Source organism: Astatotilapia calliptera, chromosome 6, assembly GCF_900246225.1.
Source record: "Astatotilapia calliptera chromosome 6, fAstCal1.2, whole genome shotgun sequence".
NCBI classification, from domain to species: domain Eukaryota; kingdom Metazoa; phylum Chordata; class Actinopteri; order Cichliformes; family Cichlidae; genus Astatotilapia; species Astatotilapia calliptera.
Window position 1 is genome coordinate 7,833,509 of NC_039307.1, and position 22,030 is coordinate 7,855,538.

Consider the following 22,030-nt stretch of genomic DNA (forward strand, 5'->3'; position numbering starts at 1 on the left):
TATCACACAGACAAAGGAGGAAACATGATGTAAACACATATGAATCTGACTGAGTACCCCTGGCTTAACACCTGCAGACATGTTCTCACAGCTGGCAGTTGATGTGCTAAATTAAGCAAACTTCACAAGAAGTGAGACTTCTGACTCAGCTCACCATTCCACTGTCTTACAGCTGTTATCTCTCACTTTCTTGAAAAAACACAAGACCAAAAGAGCCTACAAAAAGCAGATCTTTTCCGACATTTTTCACAGTCTCTGGCTTTGTTTCTACTTCTCTTTCTGTCTGCCTCCTGCTCTGGCTCAAAAGACATCTGGCTTTGAGAGGAAGAGAAGCAGCCGCCTCAAATTTTTGTTAGTCTGTCTTACTTTATCTCTATGCAAACGTACCACCACCAAACCATTTCTTTTTGAAAATAACAGACAGAATGACTTGTTCATTTTAACTTGTACCCTGTTCCTTTCCCAGGAGTCTTTCCTTATTCTGTCTTCATTCATATCCTGTCCCTTTGTTTTTCCTCAGCTGAAGGTAATAGATTCCTTTCCTCACCGTGTACCTTGCTCATGGTAACGGTCCCATTTTCCGTTTATCTCTCCCCGTCTCACTTGTAGCGAGCAGAACAACACTTTAATGAAGTGAATGATATTTACACTCTCGGTTTCTTTCTCTACCTTGTTCCATCCCTTTGTAAAGTATACAGAAGACAAATCAAAACCAAGACTTGGTTATTGTTTTTTATTAGTATTATCAAAAATGGTTTTAAACATCAGGTAATGTTTGAATATTTAGTTAAGATGCTTCTATGAGCATTGATCGACAAATGAGTTAATAACAGAATTAAGACTCTCCTTCCACTCCTTTCACTTCCACTCTATTTAAAAAAAAACACTGACTAGAAGAGCAGTTCCTCTGTGAATGCCACCTGTAAAGCACTGTGTGTGAACGTGTGGATGCATTACTCACTGTATTGGAGTTCCAGACCCGCTTGAAGGAGAGCCTCTTCCTGAGGCTCATCCTGCTTCCCCTCTCAAAGAGGAGGAAACCCAGTGACTGTTTAATCTACATAACTGAACCACAAAAACACAATCACTCATGTGCACTGACGGAGTTTCTTCAGGACCTATCTAGGACTTGAAATCTTTGCAGACAGCTAACTTGGATGGAGCCATAACTCAGCAAGTCTATCGCACACTCACACCTTAGAATTAGCTTCAACTGCCTGTTAAAGTCGTATTAAGACACTGTTAACGTCCTTTTCCTCTCTTACAGCACTCTATAGCTCTCCCTCTTTTTCCCACACGCTGAGCTGACAGACTGACTAGGAAGTTCCATTCTCTCGCAAACACACGCACACACTGACACACACTCACACGGCTCAGTTTCCATAGTGACACGCCCCCATCAGGCAGCAGTTACTGAGAAGGGGAGGGAACAAAGGTCAGTCTGCCAATCATGTTGCAGCAAGGCCATTACCTCTCCACGCTTCTCCTGTTCCTCCCTGTTCAAATCAAAAACAGGCGCAGGTATGAGAAAATTCAACTTCTCGTCTGGTCACAAGTATCATGAGAAGGACAGAAGACTTTCATCTCGAGCAGCTGCTTCAAAAAGAGATGATTGGAAGTTCTGCAGGTCTGCTAAAAGGTCAAGTGAAAGCAAAGCACTTCACAAGACAGAGTGGCCTACTTCTGCGCACAAACACACACGCACACATAAACAAAGACTGCAATTGAACTTGTGCACATGGCCTTAGGCCTACCTCACTCCCCCTAATTTCCTGTTTTGTCAGAAAGAAAGAGCGTCTCTTAAACCTTTCCTACACATCAACATGATCTTTTTTTGGTATCACTGTCTTGATTGACTAACTGACTGATGACTCATTTCTATACTCAAACAACACATCCACTGAATGACTGTGTCATTTTAATTTGCTTGGAGTCCAGCAGACAGTAGCTGGCTCTGTGTTACACTGTGCTAGCAGTGTTTGTGCGGTGTGTTTATGTCACACGCATTGTGCAACCCATTTTCTTTTCTTCATTAAACAAAAGAGTTGAATATGAGAATACAAATGTTACCTGTGTAGTGTGCAGTGGATTCACAGCAAAGGAAAAAGTTAATGAGACAAGCACATTTACCTAATGCTTGATTTGTAGTGCTACATTAAATCTGCAGCATAGACTAGGGATTAAGTCTGTACCCTACACTGTAGCCTGACATCCAAGCACAAGTAATGGCAATGCAGACTGCAACAACTATGTTGTTTGGTAGTAATAAGCCATGTAAACACAGTATATTGACTTGCACAAGGATAATACCTCTGTCATACAATTGAATTGTGTCTAGCTTGCTCATTAGGTTAATAAAATCTTCATAGCTCTGACTACGTACATACACTCGGTTATAGTTTGGAAGTCTTCTATCCTCTCTGCGTTTCAGTAAAAGTAATTGTTCAAGATTTACTAGCTCCAAGTCCAACAGTTCTGATTAATGCAGGCACAAAAGCGCAAAAGTATAAATGCAAACAACAACATCGTCCATTACATATCAACGCACTACTATAAATTACACTTAAACCAAACATTTCCAATATCACCAGCTATGGACTAAGAGTCACAAAGGCAATGACAAGATCAAGATTCTTTTAATCTTGATTATTTAAAGTAAACATAGACAAACAGTCAAAAATGAATGCAAATAATAGTTTGCACTTACAAAACAAACTAAAATAAAATGAACACACAGAAAATATAGTTGGACTTTTGGTAAATTTCCTCAATACTGTCGAAAAACACCTTTATGTAGTATTATGATTTTTCTCATATTTTACCCTTAAACAAATAATCACCATATTACAGTAAAATAAACTAAAAGTACCACTAAAAGTAACATAAACCAAAATGAAACAAGCAATAAAAACTGCCAAACTTTAACAACTGTGGTCTGAACACAATTCTCCCAATACTGCACAGAGTTCACATGTTAAAACTGTTTATTTTTTAATGACAGTTCATTAACATCTGGTTTATGAGTTCTACATTTCTTCTTTACAACTATGGACTGGGTTTTAATGTTACGGAGAATCCAAATATCCTTCAAACAGTTTTTTTTTTTTTAAAGCCTTGTCATTATTTAATATTTGTTTTGGGTTTTTGTACTTTTATCTCAGGCTCTAAAATGTGACACCTCTCAAAAAAGCACCAAAAAGCTTGGCTTCACCCTTAAAAATAGTAAGACGACCAGTAAACAGTAGAAGCTATGTTGGGCCCTATGCCCATTACATTTCCTTCAACTTTCTATGGAAAAAAAAAAAAATTTCAATGACTACTGGCCCATAACAGGACATTTTTCTCCTTTCTTTTCTACGCCACAAGCACCATTTGAGGCCATAGAGCGCAAAATGTTGTGCCATATTGTTAATGTTAACCTTACACGTCCCTGTATCATAGCAACATCAGAGATGGCTCCAGCACTCAGCGCCCCCACGACCACTCTACACACATTGACAGAGAAAGGCTGAAGGTGCTGCCAAGCACTAATTACCAGAGCTTTTAGTGCTAAAGGAGACTGCCCAGATGAAGTCTAATTTTTAAAAACGTTCAAGTTTCTCTGGTTCAGCTGATTTTATTAAATGCACCACAAACGCTAGTAAAGCCAGACTGATTAAATCCTAGCTGTGCCATTTGGGAAACACCTATCTGGTCAGCCACACATCTTTGACAACAGGGAAGAACCATGAGTAATGATAAGAAACCTGTGCTCAAACAAATCTCTTAACACAAGGGAAGAGATAGGTGGCAGGGCGCCACACAGGAAGAGAGGGATATGACAAAGTTTAGGTTGGCTAAATCCGCATCCTGGTGATAAAAGGAGAAAGAAAAAAAGAGCAGAGGCTGAGAGAACAAAAGAACAAGGAAGACGTTAGACAAAGAAATGTCGCATCTCTCACTCCTCTCTTCATCCTAATTCCTATGGTCGAGCAAGCAGCATTTTTCCTTTGTGTGTTCTCCTCCCTAGATAGACCCATGCTTATCCAACACAGAAGCATGTGAAAAGTCCTTATTAAGCACACATTTTTGCACTTCTAGAGTAAAACAAAGCTTCTTACACTGTCTTCGTTTAGAAACATTTACATTATTGAAATATATAACTAATAGGGTATTATTTAAATGTGTAAACAAGTACATTTGAAGACACGCTGCAATCCATTACTTCCAAGTCTATGTTCCATCACCAGGTTTAACTGTCTCACTGACCTCTTTCAGTCTTTATAGATGCAGTATAGTGAAATACTGCTGTAAAATACTTCAAGCCTACAAATCTTACATCCAGAAATCCAGAAAGTAACTGGCATGTAAATTCAATGTTGCTGAATGTTTGGGGAAAAAAGGCTCATTGGGGTGATAACGAACAGCAAACAGGAATTCAGTTGCAATCAGAATCAATCAGCTCAGTTACAAACCATCTTTATTAAAGAGAACACATTTTATTTCCTGCTAAGAAGGGTTTAGTTTGGCATCTATCCATTTGTTGCCCTTTATTGCAGACAATAACCCAACATTGCCCCCTGCTGTTGCCACTTAGGTAAGACAGAATTCATACTCAGTGTCAATCTCAGATCAATCAAAGTATGGAAGCGAATCAGCTAATAATGAATAGTGACTGCCAGGATTATAAGATACAGTGGAAATAAATGAGGTTAAAATCTATTTAAAGGTAGAAACGTAAAAAAATATCTGCTTTATGAGACAGCTGTGCAGTATTTGTACTTGACGCACCATTAACTGTGCATCTGTTCCTTTTGCAAACTGCCTAATGTTTCCTTTGAAAGCTCACTCTTGAAACTGGTGACTTTCAGATCTTTTTTTAAGATGACACATTTTTTCAGTTTGGTATTTGAATTACAACGACTCATGTTGCTGTCATTAAAACTGCAAATATAGGTAGTAGTAAACTGTGATTCCACTGACTGAAACACTTGTTTAACAGAGATAAAAAGTACAGGTTCAAACACTGTTTTCCTATCATTTTATCTGCATTTTTTGACAATTTAAGTTAACAAAACACAATCTATCGACTGACTTATCACATGACACAGTTTGACTGTGCTGATGTGGTAAACTGTATCTGGCACTTGTTGACGATAAAAAAGAAACACTTGTGTTTATTTGAAAGTGGAGCTGCGTCTAACGTGACTGCTGGCCTCCTGCGGTGTTTCATGTACAGGAGCAGTGTTGATCTTGTCTCATTGTCTCGTCATCTGATTTTCCTTCCCTAACACACTCTGCTCTCAGGGGATATCACGAGGAACAACACACACAAACAGTCACTTTGAGAGTACACACAGACACACACAGAAAAATGTGTGTGCAGGTTCTTATCTCTGGGTGTTCTTTTTCACTTTTTTAAGATATGAATGAGTTTTTTTATGCCTGAATGTGTGTGTCTGTGCTGTGTGTGCCGGGTCAGAGGCCTGGCAGGCTGCTCTTTTCTCACAACTGTGTTTAGTGAAATTATGCTCTGTGCTGCCTTCCACCACAGTGTCAAAACTCCCTGACAAAAAACTTAATATGTGTACACACACTCATACACAACCACCGACCTGTTAGGGCAGCGGTCCCCAACCTTTTTTGCGCCACAGACCGGTTTATGCCCGACAATATTTTCACGGACCGGCCTTTAAGGTGTCGCGGATAAATACAACAAAATAAAACTAGTACCGGTACCAAAAAAAAGAAGATTTATTCATAACACACATGAAAAGTCCCAGGAAAACCAAGTTAACGATAAAAACGATAACAAAATAACGCTGAAAACCGATAGAAACCCTGAAAACTATACAATTCACACCTGAGCCTCAACTCTCGCGGCCCGGTACCAAACGACTCACGGACCGGTACCGGTCCGAGGCCCGGGGGTTGGGGACCGCTGTGTTAGGGTACATAAATACAGAATCACTGACAACATAACTGACCCACTACCTTTATACTTTGCATAAGAGGTGGTTTTTGCATTGTCTTTTTGCAACACAGTGGACATTTCTTAGAAAACGGCTTTAAAAAACCAATTTGATGAATGGATTCAGAGGACTCGAGAAAAGAATCAACAGGTTTTCTTTTACTTCAACAGAGCCAAAAGGAGCCTGCTGATTGGGTTGTGCATGATCACATGATCTGTCATTCCAGAGAGAGCCTTCACAACTAAACTCTGAGTGCATTAAATTCATTTTAACTTAAATAAATATGTTTTGGATGCCGATAGTGCCTAGAGGCCAACAGCAAAATAGAGAAGTGTCAGTAAACAGGAAGTTTGGCAAGGCCTTTCATAGCAATTACCAAAGAAAGATATGATTTTATGACTCAAACTCACACAAACATCCATTTTTATTTTCAACTGAACTTTAAGCATCTGTTCCAGCAATACTGTTCTGAAAAAGTCAAGATTGTGTAACAAAGCTATGATGCTACAAATGACAGAAGCCAGAGAGCCGTTACTGGGATTAAATATTTAGGATGCATCTCGCACACACTTGCATAGATTCCTTAACAAACGCACGCAGCTCGTTTACTCACAGGATCAACTGCCGTTTCAGAATCCGCGCTTGAAGTTTGCTGCTCCATGAAGGAAGAGACAAGTAATCCTCAGCACTGCATGTGAGAGCTCCCCTCCGTGCACATCGTCATCAGCTGTTGAATGTGCGTGTCTGCGCAGAACAAGTGGCAAAGCCCGATGGCTTTGAAATGTCCAAAACGCTACAGAATGTCGCCGTCGCTAGATATGGTTCTCTATCTTATCCCCCCTCCTCCTCTTCTTCCCTCTCTATAGTCTCCTTTGCCCTGCCTCAATGCTCTCCCCCTCCTCCGTCTCTGCTTTTGCACCCACCCTTGTATAATTTCTATTCCACCCACACTGCTGTGGGCAGAGAGGCACGCACAAACACACACTTGAGACAAGTGCGTAGGCAAGGCTGCGGAGGGAGACCCCTTGCCATTAAGGAACACACCCACACATAAAATCAGGGTTGGGATGAATGTGTTACAACACATTGTGCTCTTCTGTCAACTGTTTAGTATGCCCCACGCTTGTCTGGGGCGTGGAGAGTAAACTGACATTCACGATGGCGGAGGGGAGGGCAACAAAAAGCAAAATAGGGAGGAACACACTCAGTGTTTTGCAGCAATATTTCCATTCAGCTGACAGCTATGACTGGTGTCTGTTGCCATGATTAGGTTGTTTATGACAGTTGAAAAGTAGCTGCATTCCTCAACATGCCTTGACATACAGTGAATGTACTTGCCCTATTACCCCACACTCATCTCTGCTGGTTTTCCTCCACTTGGCCCAGGGGTGAAGACTGAGAATAAAGCAACACCTCGCTCACACTGATCACTGATAAAAAAGTCAAATGCATTCAGATTCAGTCTACTGCAGAACAGGATGTTTTCTCATTTAAAATCTATACATAAAGTGTTCTGTCAAAAACACATTCTGGTGCAATTTGAATAGAAAGATAGAGTTAGATTTTTGGACAACTACATGAAGTTCATTTTACAGTTCAGAGCTTTTATGTTTGGAAACTCCACCTGTACTCGACCAGCATTACACATAAAGTACACCAACTTCATGTGTTAGTACAGGAGACGAGGCATGTGGCCCTTTTACTGATACAAATTTGGGATGGGTAACTGATTCTTTAGACTTACTTAAACGTGTGTAGTGTCAATAGCAACCTTGTAACTAACTGATCATCAGAAACTGTGACCACCTGTATAAAAGCAGAGATTTTGATAGTCTAGGGCATTCAAATGTGTGTTAACACAATACCACAGTCACCTAACACCTGTAACACCTAAAGCTTGGCCAACAAACAGCAAAATAACCTCCAACACATCAGCAAATCTATAACAGAATGGATGAAAATTAAGAACCAAGGTGCTGCAGTTGCCCATTTAAAGTCCAGACCTCAACCTCACTGAAATGCTTGGATGACCCTTTAAAAAAAGCTGTGCATAAACAAATGCCTGCAACCTGAAAGAAATGAAGCACTTATAAAGGAGAGTGGGCCAAAATTCTCCCACACTGATGTGAAAGTCTGATACAAACATACAGAATACAATTACTTCAAGTTATTGCCACTAAAGGTGGCTTTACATGCCACTGGGTGCATTTTACAGAGGATAGTATTGAGTCCTTTGACCGCTATTTTTTCATAACAAGCATTTTTTGTGGCTCTATACAGATTTTTCCCAAAACGGCTCTTTTGATAAACATTAGTAGTAAACATTAGTAAATGCTGCTGTCAACCCCTGAAGCCTCTGAAAACAGCTGTATAATATACTCTGTAGGGATAAAGGAAGCTTTCCAAAATGTGATACATTAACCCTAATCATGTCACCAAGGGTGAGTCTTGTTTCAACAGATAACCTGCATTACAAGCAGGGCGTGGAGTTTGAAAGTAGTGGGAAAGAAAAACCCGGAGAAGGTCTAATGAAAAATGGTAGTTGCGTTTTTTTACATTCCAGTATAAAATTGTTAAACAAATAGAGGTCACTTCTTATTCCTAGCTTTGATTAATTTTGATGTTTTTATGAAGCATTTTATAATTTTGTGTTCATCAGCCAGATGTTATAGACACAAAAACAACATCTAAAAGGATGATAAATTAAAGTAACTAACATGTTTGGTCATAAAAGGCATTTCAAGTCTAGACCAATAATAAATGTTAATACATTTTGAGCACTGAGTCTTTGCTACGACAAGTAAATCACGCTCTATGTAAGCTAAGATTTTAATTCATCTATGTTATAGTTAAGCACAAGGATTAAACCAAAAGCAAGACTTGATGATGCCTTATCCTTATAAAGATAAAGTTAATATGTGGCTTTATTCTAACTATGCTTAATAATAAATTTAATAGCAATAGCACTTTCTTCTGCTTCATTGGTGATCATTTGCTGAAACAAATATAGATAATGCTAATGTCTTAAATGTAATAGAACACTAAAAAAGACAAAAACCACATACATTAAACTGAAATAGCCATCTGTCAAGAAATGTCCATCTATTAAATGCCCAGTGTTCAGAATTGCATATAGGATATAAATAAAGTTTTAAAAGAAACACTGTAGTTTCCTCTGTAAAACTGCATTCTAACTTCAGTTAGAGTTATATTGAGATTTCAGGAGACTTGCATGCATTCTACTTAAATGACCAAGTCTACAAATTAAATAAACAATTGTAAGTAATGCAGAAAAATGCTGACAAAACAAATAGAAGACATTTCAATATTTTGCTATGTACACTTGATGATATATACTTGTCATTTGAAATACCCAAATTTTACAATACCTTTATAATATGCATTAAAAACTGGCCTGAGCTAACAGATAATAAAGCTCTTCATTTTATTTTATTAGGAAGCATCAAAATGATTTAATATTACAGCACCAGTTACTTCTTAGATTTAATAACACTCCCTGTTTTTGTGCCACTGGGATTTTGCTGGACCTGTCTTCAAGCTCAACACTGCACAGTGGAGAAAAATCTCACCTTCTTCCAACTATAGTTTTCTTTCAGCTCATTGTGCAAACAGCCACAAACGGCCCATTGTGAGAATTGCTTGGTGTTTGTGCATTTATTCTGAAACATTTCTTGTGACCGTTGTTAACTAAGTTCAATCGAGTACACTGCAGATTTCAAACCTCCAGGACCAGTTAAAAATGATGTGTTTGCTTTGAAATGGTTGACTCAGTTAGAGTTAGGTAGCTCTTTTTTTCTTGGTTGGTGATGGTCTCTAAAATAGCTCTCTGTGGTTTTAAACATTAGTATTCTGAAACAAAGGTCTGTGTGTACTATTCAACACGTTCTTTAGCGTCTGTATGTGTGTGAGCGTATCTGTATATGTCTAAGAAGACAAAGAAGTTAAATGCCTAACTAAAGTCCCACTAGGAGCCTGACACACTGAAGTCTGCAACTTGTGTGTGGGTGCTGCGCGACTGCGTAATAGTTAGGCTCTAGAATCAGATCTGTCACAAGACAAGAAGGGAACTAAGAGGCAGACTGCAGGTTTCCACCAATAGCAGTTCTCCCAATGTTAAAGAAGGTGATCCAGAGCTGCACCAAAACTGTTCGTCTTTCATCCACCTCTCTGCCAAGCTTAATCACATTCTTTACTGGCAGACAAACAAATGGACAAATGACACTAGTAAAATCATATTTCTCCCCCTGACAGATGAATACGAAACGAGCCTCAAACTCTGTCTTTTATTTCTGCTAAACGAGCCACAAACGCGCCTGCTCACACAGTCTGAAAGCAGCTCGAGCAGCACATCTAACAAGATCTCTGATAGTTGTGTGTGTGTGTGTGTGTGTGTGTGTGTGTAAATATGCTTGTGTGTCACCGATTTAAAGCTGGCATTTGTTTGTGTATTTTCATGCACAGCTCTTCCTGCATGTGTGTATATACACTGTGCATTTGTGTGTGCATTTGTATGTGTGTGTGCTTTTGTGTTGAGGCCGCACTAACGAGGGGAATGTCAGCTTGTTGCTCATCAGAGCTCGTTAGAAGTGCAGGCTAACACTTAGAACCCCATTACCCCCCACCATCGTCACCACACAAACACACACATACACACACACACACACTCCAATCTCTCTCTCTCCTTCCCCCTCGACACAACACAAAGCCCTCTCTGTTTGTGGACATTACTGCATGTGCAGCGAGTGAAAAAGGCCTAACGACCGGAAGAAAAAGGTGGAATAGAGAGAGTGGGAGGATGAAGGGGTGAAGAAGAAAAAGAAGAAAAAGAAGAAGAGAGGAGCCCTGCCATTGGAAGCTCTGGCAATGGGACATCTACCCCTGTGAAGCTCATACAACAGTTGCCAACTCAAGTAGCAGAAATTCTACACTGCTTCCAATATCATCCTTGATTGTGTATGGTTTTTACATCGTAATCTGCTCTCAAGAGCCTGTAGGTGACGTTTGGACTTTCCATTTTGAATGCAAATTAAATATAGTTTGAAATGAACCTGAATAATAAAAGTGTGAAGTTAATTTGAAGGCTCCAAGTGTCTACTAATAGACTTTCGCTTTGAGGAATTCGATTCATTCAAAAGATTTTTCTCATTAAAAAAAAAAGAAAAAAAAAAAGAAAAAAACCACACACACACAGCAGCTTTAATTTAGCTAAATAATGGTCTCACTGTTTAAAATACAAGTCCTCCACCTTAACTGCAGGCCCGGGACCTCTGCGGTATTTAACTCCCAGTCGTTTTCCCTCTTTCTCCCATGCTTCCTGTTGCCATCTACTGTGCTGTCCAATAAAGGGAAAAATGCCAAAAATGTCTGTTTAAAAAAAAACTATCACCACTGATGCAACAGTGTGGGATTTGCTTATCTGCTCCCACGGTACCCCAGTCACCACTAAACGGCGGAAACATTAAGCTGTCCTCTGATCTCTATCTTAGAGCCAAAGCTACTGTTAAGAATTTTGGTGGAGGCAGCAGGACTCTACCGTGGTCTTGGCAACCTTCACGCAGACACACGTAGAGACAAGTCATGATGACAGCAACACTCTTTTACACTGTTATCACCAGGACAGTTTTATGATTCGCTTCCAGAAATGGAATTTCATAATAAAATCCCACCTTAAGTTATACGAACACAACCTAATACAAGTAATAATAAGTCTTTGTATCTTTCCCATCTAAGTCCAAAAATAGCAATTGCTGATTTTCTCTGTATTAAATCCTGTAAATAGGGATATTGTTGGGCAAAACTCATGGCTTTCAAATGACTGGATACTAGGTCATTTCTTGAAGCTAAAAGAAGCGCAAAAGGCTAATTCTTGCAACAGTGTAGCAGTGCTGTTATTTTCGCAGTTTATATTTAAGAAAACAAACAAAAGAAAATCATTAACTTGTCCCTATGACAGAACAGAAGCTTGATTTCTTTTTCTTGGAGAAATGTAAAGAGATCTTCTTCTGTTGCTTACTGGCCATCAGAGCTTTCAGAATCAACAATTTAAAAAAAAGCATATACAATCAGAATTTGATGGGGTCTAAGTGTCCTTACTTACACTCCTTGTGAACTTGGTGAAGCTCTGGAAACTTTTAGGTGGTAAAAAGCTAGAGATTGCTGGTGTGTGTGTTATTTTGACTATAGATCCCTCTAACTTTTTTATGTAATGTAATGGAACCAGGCTCTTATTTTCTCTTAGGGAGGGGAACAAATTAATGTTTCTGCTTTATGTTTATTTGAAATATACCGATGCATCTTTGTGGTGTTACATTTTTAAAATTAATAAAAACAAGTGAGTACAAAAGATGGCTCTGTTCTTTACTGTCTATGTTGCCATGGTGATATGAGAAGATGTATCAGCTTGATGCATCATGTGAGCATGTATGGAGTGCATGAGCTACTCTTACTAGAGACAGAGGCAACACCTGAGCCTCAAACATGACAGTAACACAGTAGCCAGTCTGACCTTAAATATTGCAGTAATGTGCATTACTTGTTGGTACACTTGTGTTGGAAAAGGTCCACGCATATAGATTGTGTGTTGTATATATGCTACCTCAAGATCATCCAGGGAGCGGGCCAAGCTGAGACGTTTGGAGCGTCCAAAGGAGCGCCTAGCTGAGGAGCGCTGCTGGAGAGGTGGGAATCCCATGGTCAAACCTCGGAAACGACCGCCCTGGATAGAAAAGAAACACACCATCAGTTTACATTCATATTGTAGACATTTTATTAACTAAAAAAATCTTTGTAAGCATGTCCATCTGTTCTTGCCCCATCTCAACAACTGTTTATTAGATCTACTTAAAACTTGGCTGGTCTATTGCTGGCACTCAAGAGTAATTGCAGTGCAAAATACGAGTTTATTTGGATGACTGATTCTCATATTTTTGACAAAAGCTGCTCTTTGTTTTACTCTTTCGCCATCAGTAACCGCTGCCTGCTCCACTCTGTGCGTAGGACGAGCTTACGGTGGAGATGTTAAGGGTTAGCGCTAATCCTAACAACAACCAAGGCCTAACTTTATTTAAATATTCTATTCTGCTTCCTGGTTTATTTAACGTTTAGATTTGCTTCGTGCATTCTTACTGTACTTGCTTTAGCTCTCAGTTCCTAGCAGCTTTAGAGTTTCAGTGTTCCATCACCCTGTGTCCTTTGTATTTAAGTTCATGTGTCTGTATTCCCCATTTAGGTTTTGCACTTCCTGCTTTATTTCCTGCGTTAGTTGTTCCTTGTGCTTTGCTTTTAGATTGCATCTTTGTCTCATCTCTTGTGATTCAGTTAAACCATTTCTCGTTCTCCCAGCTGTCTGCACTTCCCCTAATCGCCCTTATGTGTATATGTAGTTGCTGTATTCCCTTTGTCAGAGTGTTTCTTTATAGTTTATAGTGTTCCTCTTTTGGACTTTTGTTTGTCTTTTGGATTACTGCTAACATGCTTATAATAAACAGCTCACTTTAAGTTTATCATTGCCTACCTCCACATATTTGCACTTGGGTCCTCTACACGACAATCAGTCTGCATTTCCTTTAGAGTATGAGAGCACCAGTGGCTAAAGCAGCACGCACACATAGACTGGCTTTCTTCACAGCCTCATTGTGAACTGGCACAATCACAAGCACACGTACACATTCAAGGAAACTATCTTCATATTTGTCATCTGTAAACTATTCAGCAAAAGTCCTGAATCACCTCTTTTTTCTTTATATTTTGTTTCAGAGGAGCCAGACTTTCTGGTATTTGGTCTAGTCAAGGGCTTATATGCATATGAAAATAAAGTGTCTGTGTCTGCCACCACATTCTGCAACCACTTCACATTCACTGTCGAGTTTCTGGAGCTCTATTGATGTAAATGAACGCCATTCTTCAAAAAAAGATGCTCCCTCAACTCTTTTTATGTTTTGTTTTTTGTTACATCTTCCAGTGGGTTGAAATTTGGTGACTACAAAGATTAAATCATGATTTACTATTTTTTAACTCAAACTATTAAGTAACCCCTCACATTTTTGGGGGGGATGAGGGCAATCTCATCCTGCAAGAGACCATCCCATTAAGATTAACAAGCAGTTTCATTGTAGGGTAAAGGTGATCAAGCGGAACAACCTTGTATCACTGTGCAGTGACCCTTTCCTTTGAAAAGAACATGTGGACACTAACTAGGCCAACAAAATACCTCTTATAGAATAACAGAGCTCATATAGTGACTAACCATTCAGGTTTTTACCCTAACACGACACACAAATAATGGTGAAATATTAGCACTAGTGTCCTATTCTTATTCATGAGAAATTTCACCACAGTTGATAGATGGCAAATATACTTTGTAGGTGACTGGAGGACAGTTTAATAAAAAAAAAAAAAGATCATCATTATTATTATCACAGATTACTACTGTATGTAATCATTATCATCTGTTAGTTAACCAACTATGATATGTATTCTGTCAAAGATAAAAGGGAAAGAATGTCAGTTTATCTACAGTTTACATCAAATCTTCCGAATGATATAATAATATTAGATTTCCTTTGTTTTTTGGCTGAACTTTAATTGGGTTAATCAGAAAATTTCACTGAAATTCCTTCCATGATGTGACCTGAGGCATAAGTGGGCAGGCTGCATACCACATGGGCACTAACGGCCTAAGCACCAAATCTCCAGGTCAGATTGCAGCTAGTTGGCCTACTCATTGCATCTCAGTCTTCTACATTTTCTTTCTATATTTCCTGACTCTTACTATCTTTAACAATATAAACTTTAAAATAAAATGTAAAAAAAATATGCAGCACTCTAGATTTCATTCATCCAGTAAAAATATATCTGTGATTTCAGCTCTGTTGTTCCAGCCGTCATAACGGACTAAACCTTCCTAAGGAGCTCAGCACTACTAATGATAACTATAAAAGGGCACAAAACATTTGTATTACCAACATACACCATATTCTAAACTGCCATATTACATACAGTAATAAAAAGTGGGTTTTTTGGCTCCCTAAATCGGCACTCAGTCATTGAACGTTTAAGAAACCCAACCGTGTCTGCACATGCACGGGTTGCTGTTTTTGAACTAAATGTTAAATTCCACATGTTACACGGAGGCGTGTGCAATCCTGTGATTTTGCATGCAATACCAGAGAGCATGTGAGTCAAATGCACAGCCACAGAGGTAATACAGAGACACGCAGGTACACACAAACAGTACTAGCAGAACTCCTCTTGAGCAGCATGATGTGCTTTTGCAGTTTACTGTAGCATATTTCACTGACATCCCTACTAAGTGTAGTTCCATGTAGTATTTATTATACCAAGGATACTTAAAATTGTATAGTGTTCATAGGAACACTACATTGGAAACCCACCAATTAGTGGAATAAAGTTAAAACAGCCAAGCTGTTGCACTATGCCATAAACTGCCGCCTAAAAATAACCACATCAGGGTCGTGAACATTTATTATCCAAAGCCATTAGACAATAACGTAACCACTCTGAGTGCTGTTAAAGAGGAGAGGAAATTAGTGCTGTTTTGCCTTCACAAGTGTACAATTAACCTTTTAACAACTGTTGCTCTTTAATCCTTTGAGAACAACAATATTCTGCCTTCTTTCTCTTCTCTTACAAATTGCATCCGTCTACTTTTCTAGTATTATAAGAGGACGCACACAATCAGTGGCCCTGTGTTGATTAATGAGTAATTAGCCAGTGCTGACAGGCTTCAAATGCAGGTAGAATCTGACTGGCTGCTTAGGAGCAGGTCTCCTCTGCATTTCATCATGCGATGACCAGTGGTGTTGCCTGGATACTGAGTCACTTCTGCATTTGTGTGTGTGCGCGCATGTGTGTCAGACAATGCAGATTTGAACACTTAATGGCATATGCAGACACAATCATTCTCACAGGACCTCTGTATAACCAGTGAGATTAATCCAAGTTTCACTTGTAACTGCAAGAGAGCTTAAAGCCAACAAAAAGGGGGATTTTTGGAGAAGCTGAGATTTAGGTTGAAAGGGAAATGATAAAGTGTCGATCTGACTCACTGGTGCTGTGGTTGTTTTGGGCGTGGTTGCGCCAGAGCCTTTCCAGAGAGAAGAGAATGTGAAACGACTAAATTTTAGTGGAAAATCCACAGCCTTTATCTGCGTAGCTGATCTTGACGCCCTCTCCCTCATACGCACACTCATAAACAAACAGATGCGCTTCATGTTTACAACAGCACTGCTATCAACATAAAAATAACAAAAGCAAAACCAGACACATGTCCTGTAAAAACAATAACAATGTGAACAAGTATAATTTGAGCTTAAAATAAAAACCTAAAACATCCCAAAATATAGATTGTTTTGTTTATGAATTATAGTAAACAGCAAACTGACTGATATTTTTCAGTCCTTTTCTACCTTAACAAACAGCTCGCTTTTCATTTAAGCTCTAATTCGTGTACACTCACTAGGTCACATTTATCAATATTCAACTGTTTGTTTTTAAATCTAACAATCCAACACAAACTTATTGTAGTAGTATTTTCTGTTACTGAGTCAATCATAATCATAGATGAACAGATTTTTATCAAAAAGTCGTGAAAGACTTTAAAAAGAACTGATTTTTCTTTTTTTTTTTCTCGATTTTAGCTAAAATAAGTCTGCAGAGGTTTAGTTAGTGAAACAGTGCCACCATGTGTCAAATATTAAGAGTCAATTAATGTTAACGCCTTACTATGTTACATGCAATAGTTAACAAGAAAAATGAAAACAACAACAGTCTTACACAACTGTATCTGTTTTGTTTTTTGTTTGTTTTTTTGGCTTACCATAATCACCACAGTATCCAAAACTCTGCTTCTCCAGTCCGAGGACATGGTTCATATCCACCTTCCTGCCTCTGTCTTAAACACTTACTCTGGTTGTCCCTTAGAGTCCCTGGGACACTGTTTTCTAAGATATCTGTTGGAGGAAGTCCCAGCCTCCTTTAGTATCAAAACAACTATCTTCTGTACGTTAATATAATAATACGCAACATGTAGATGTAGGCAGGCATAAGTGGCTGTTTTCTATATTCGTGCATGAGCATTTCTGTTCACAAGCTGATTAATACTTATGGAATCTAGTCAGGCTGGATATGCAGTATTGTACCTTTTCCTCTTTGCATTTCCTTGTCATTTTCTGAAAACAATGATCAGCCCATCTACTATATATATATATATATATATATATATATATATATATATATATATATATACCAACCATAAAAACAGGAAGTGTATTTTCATACAACAATGCAACCAAGCTATTTTTAAAATTATGCCAAATAGATAAGAGGATACTACACAATTACTTCACTAAACCTTAAACCTGCTCTGCTGTTATGCTGTTAATGCCATTACAGTGGAAAACAGGTGGTTTTCAGGTGAAGGCAGCTATCTGGCTAATGCATAATAAATGATCTGATACTGGAGCAGTGAGGGATAAATAACATATCAATCCACTTGCACTAAGTCTAGGGATAGAGCCAGCTGGGTGCTGTAATTATCCAGTGACTTTCAAAACAAGTTAAAAGTTTTGTATCAAAGTGAAATGATACTTTGATCACAGAAGGAGTGAAATTCTAGGCCTTGAGAAAACGATGCCCATGTGGATTTATAGCCTCAATAAACTGTCGTTTTGAACAGACTCTACACAGAATAAATTTCAACAACAGAGATGTGCGATGGGGGATGCCAGCTGCATACTGGGCTTCTCATCTCGCGGTCAGTTTTAACACAACTCTCCCAAAACCTACAAACTGACACTACACAGCACTTCAGGGAATATCAAAAAGTTATATGACGGATTTGGTTATGTAAATAAAATGAATAAAGTTACACAAAATAACTCTGTTTATCCAGAATTTTACTAAATGTAATACTTTTAAAACTTTCTTAAAACATACCTTTTTCTCTCCCTCCTTGACATTCCCTCCTCGTTTCTTCTCTTTTTCACTTCTCTCGGCTCCTGTCCGCTCCCTGTCTCCTGTACCAAATAACTTCTTAGCCCACTCATCTTTCTGAACAGCCAGCCGGTGGGTGTGGGGATGTGACAGAGGTGGAGGCTGGCTCCCTCCAGGTGGTGGCAGGTGGTCTCCAGGCACCAGCGGGGCGCGATAGCGGTCGGCTGGGATCTTATTCATCGGTGGGGGCAGGGTGCTGCAGTTGGCAGATGACCATCCGTCAGTGGATTCTGCGTAGGATTCCTGATCGCTGCTGAGGCCCTGGAGGTGGCTGTGGTGGTGCTGCTGACGCCAGTCTCTCAACACATGGACTGGTAGCCACCTCTGCGGTTCCACCCCTACTGCTCCTCCAGCCCCTCTCCATTCTCCTCCCCCAACAGCTCCTCCCCGCTTCCCTGATGAGTAGTGGTGTGGGTTGACCCCTCGTGAGTGCCTGACAGGGACATCAGGGTGAGATAAGGGGAGAGGGTGAGGAAGATCAGCCAGGTGGGGGTCATTACGATAATGGCCATTTCTCAGCGTTGGAGGAGGTGGATGAGAAGCTGCTGCTCCCAGAGTGGGACTCCAAGCCTGCTGCGATGACGGTGGGCTGTCCCAGTGGCGCGGCCCAGAGACGTGGTTGTGATTTGGAGGACCTCCAAGGTCAACTAAAAGCACTCTGTTGCTCTTTTCCTCTGGTAAAAAGTTTCCAATCCCACTATCGCTGTTGCTACTGGTGCTGTGGTTTTGCTGGGCATCGTTGTCTGGGTCATGGAAAGCACGGGCGCGAACCCCTTCGATGTTGTCTCCCATGTCCCGGTAAAGGACAGAAACAAACTGGAGGAGAGGCTGAGAGCTGGGTGGGAATTCCAAGCAGCCACCTGTGTCTGGGTCAGGGGTACACTCAAAGCCAAACCTCCTGGCAACACCCAGATGGACCTGAGGAAGTAACAGTTACTGAGAGTTTGTCCTAATGCAATACAGAAAAAGTAGCTGCTAATAAATCTTTGGCTTACAACCATCGCTTCGACTAGAACAAATTAGGTTCACCAGATTTAAGATATATGAGTAACTTCTTGAGTACTTGATCACTGTGTTGTAATATTACCCATGCCATTAAAAAACAAAACAAAAAAAACAGACATTCTGCAGATATTTCCTTCCCATCAGTTTAAATTGTAACGCTTACTTGGTGGTGACACAGATCTGGGTCCACAATAAACACATGACAAGAAGTCCTTAAACTCCCCTCGTCATCTCGTGCAATGCTGAAGTGCCTATCATCATGGTCGTCTGTAGCTTGCATCGTTACCAGTCCGAAGAATCGCCGGTCATCGGGACAACATGCACTGAAGGCTAGTTTTTCTGCAGGATAGGTGGCCAGGACCTGACCTCTGTCACTGCACAGACGCACACTGTCATGCATAACCTGGTAGGATATAATTAATGCATGTTACCAAACTTGATACCAGGGAAAATATGGTTAACAATAATAACACAATCACATTAAAATTAACACAAGGGAAAAAAAAGAAGAAGAAAAAAAACCTCCACTCGCACCTTCATGAGGACCAATGAATGAATCTTTTGCTCAGCCCGGAGGCGCCTCATGCTCCCTCTGATGGCCTGCAGACTGTCACTTTCTAGATTTGTGCCTGTGGAGGCGAGCTCAATGGAGCCCAGATAGCCAACAATCATTCCCACATTGAGGATACCCTCACTGGGCTCTAGGCCCAAGTCGCCACCATCTCCATCATCAACATCCTGCTCTTCATGGTGTTGAAGGTGGAGATGCCGAAAGTCTGATTCTAGGAAGACCGAATCATCATTCAGAACTTGGGCCATCTCCTCTTCAGAGAGCAGGTTTGGGTTGCTCTGGGAACGTGAGGAATTCCGATATGCTGGGAATTCGGAATCAGACAGCGGACGTGGCTTTGACGAGGACGTACTTACTCCAGGTCTCTCTTTGTCTGAGCTGCTGGAGGAGTGGCTGGAGTTCTCAAAGATCATGTTAAAAATTCCTCCAGACTGCAGCTCTGCCACCACCTTCTCTGCCCGGTTGATGCCCAGCTGCTTAGTGTCCAGTTTGGGTTTGTACCAGCCTCCACGGGCTCCACAGCCTGACCTGCTGTTGTTGTTATTGTTAACACTGTTATCACAGAATCCATCCAACTCATCATCACTGGAGCATGAGTCCAGGTAGGATGCCGCCATTGTGTTGCTGCTATGGTGACGAGCGCCGGCAGAGCGTTGGTGGTGTCGCCTGTGACGTTCTCCCTCAGCGATTACTAGTTTCAAAACACCAGAGCAGCGTCCGATCAGTTTGACCACATCTTCGTGTGATGCCTTGGAGACGTTGATGTCATTCACAGAGAGGATGTAGTCCCCGGAGCGCAACCCCACATAGTCAGCAGGGCTTCCTTTCAGGATACAGCTAAGGACACAAGGGCTTTGGCCTGACAGCGTAAAGCCATACCCTGTTCTCCCTCTTGCTACCTCCACAGCCCGTATACAACCCTGCTGAGACTGAGGGAAGTTCAGACCGCTGCCACCGATGGGGCGCCTTTTGCATGACACATCCATTTGCCTGGACATTGTGCCAGGAAATTTTCTCTTGTCCATTTATTCAGTGAGTTTCAATTTACATTTGTCATTGTAGGTCCCTAATCTCTACTAAAGCAAGAACGCAGCGTGCCTCCAACGTCTTCTCGTCAAGCAGCCCTGGCGTCAGATTGCTACGAAAAATGAGCAGCAGTTCAAAATGCAGCAGGTGGGTGAGAACCCAAGCCTCAGCCTTGGCACCACCTTGCTAGGCCTCCCATCCTGGTGTCACCATCTTTTCTCCGGGCAGGTTACCTAAAGTACAAAAGAACAGAACCAAATCAATCATGACCGATTTCTTAACCCTAACATGCTTAACATGTGGGCTTCTACACCAAATGCTCTTGGGCCCATGTAAAGTGTTCTATCAGATCACTGGAAGTTGGGAGGACACAGCCACACCTATAAAGTCACCAGTTCTGTCAGGTCTACAGAGACCCAGCCCAGCACACCTGTGCTGTGCAAAAACTTCACAACTTTCTCCTTTTTTCCCCCCAAACAACTTTCGCTTTTGTTTACGTTAAATAAAAGCTCAGTGTGATAAATGTGAGCACATATGTTTTAACTCTTGTTAGAAGGACACTGACATTAGCTGGGACTAGCTGACGCGTTACCGTTAGTTTAGTTAGCTGTGCATGCTAGCAGAGTTATCCCTGCTTGAACAGTGCTGTGAGTTAACACCCCAAACAGCGCGTTTATTACTTTACGCTGAGAAACGCATGCTTCTTCTCAGCTTATGGAGTTACTGTAAGTTTTCTCTTTTTTTTTCTTGCCGTGACTCGCTGTTCAAAAGCGCATCCACCCGTGCTTAAACTGTAGTCCCGCCCCTCGATTTCCAGATCTTTGGAATGTCGGTGCGTAACCGTGGCAACGGCGGCGTACACAAACTTTCCCATCTTGTCATTGGCTACTCCAGTTGTCAATCGGATAGCGAACAGTTATGCGGACAAATTGACAAAAGTTAGATAGAGAAATCACAAATAATAAAAAAAAAGTACTAACGGTAGACGATTCCACAGGTGTCAGAAACGCAGCGGGAGAGCGAACTCTGCAGCTGCTAGCTTGTTTAATCACGGGGAGTTTTATTGGAAGCACAGCAAATTATCTGTGTCTTTATAAGCAGAAAACAGCACGAAGCGAAAACAGCTGGCTGAAGTGGTTGTTAAAAAAAAAAGTAGGGATGGCTAAGTAAGAGGTGGATGCAGGTCTTTTTCATGTTCCGACAAAGATGTTTGGAGCAGACGGTTCACTCAACACGAGATTAACATCTGACTTACTTGTCGGTGTCCGGCGGTGATGCTCCCCGAGAAGTTTCCATAGTTGCGTAGCTAAGGTTAGTTGGGTAAACTCAGGGGCGATGGGTAAACAAAAGAAAAGGCTGCACCATCTGGCGAAGTAGCCTTAAGAGGAGGAGGACTGGAGGAGAGGGAGGTGTGTTTAGAGTGGGCAGCGGAGGAGGGTGTACA

At 40.7% G+C, this 22,030-nt stretch overlaps 1 protein-coding gene across 7 annotated transcripts in view; it reads right to left on the reverse strand.

The window, feature by feature from the left end:
- Positions 1–22,030, reverse strand: part of rgs12b (regulator of G protein signaling 12b) — a 44,062-nt gene extending 22,032 nt beyond the window's left edge. For 3 of the 7 annotated variants that reach the window (XM_026169954.1, XM_026169955.1, XM_026169951.1), the window contains exons 1-5: positions 21,842–22,029; positions 19,524–20,819; positions 19,153–19,392; positions 17,928–18,902; positions 12,568–12,687 (exon numbers count right to left, since the gene is read on the reverse strand). In XM_026169954.1, coding sequence (XP_026025739.1) covers positions 12,568–12,687; positions 17,928–18,902; positions 19,153–19,392; positions 19,524–20,585 — 2,397 coding nt within the window. In that variant the 5' untranslated portion in view covers positions 20,586–20,819; positions 21,842–22,029. The other 4 variants (XM_026169957.1, XM_026169956.1, XM_026169953.1 and 1 more) reach the window with 3 other exon arrangements.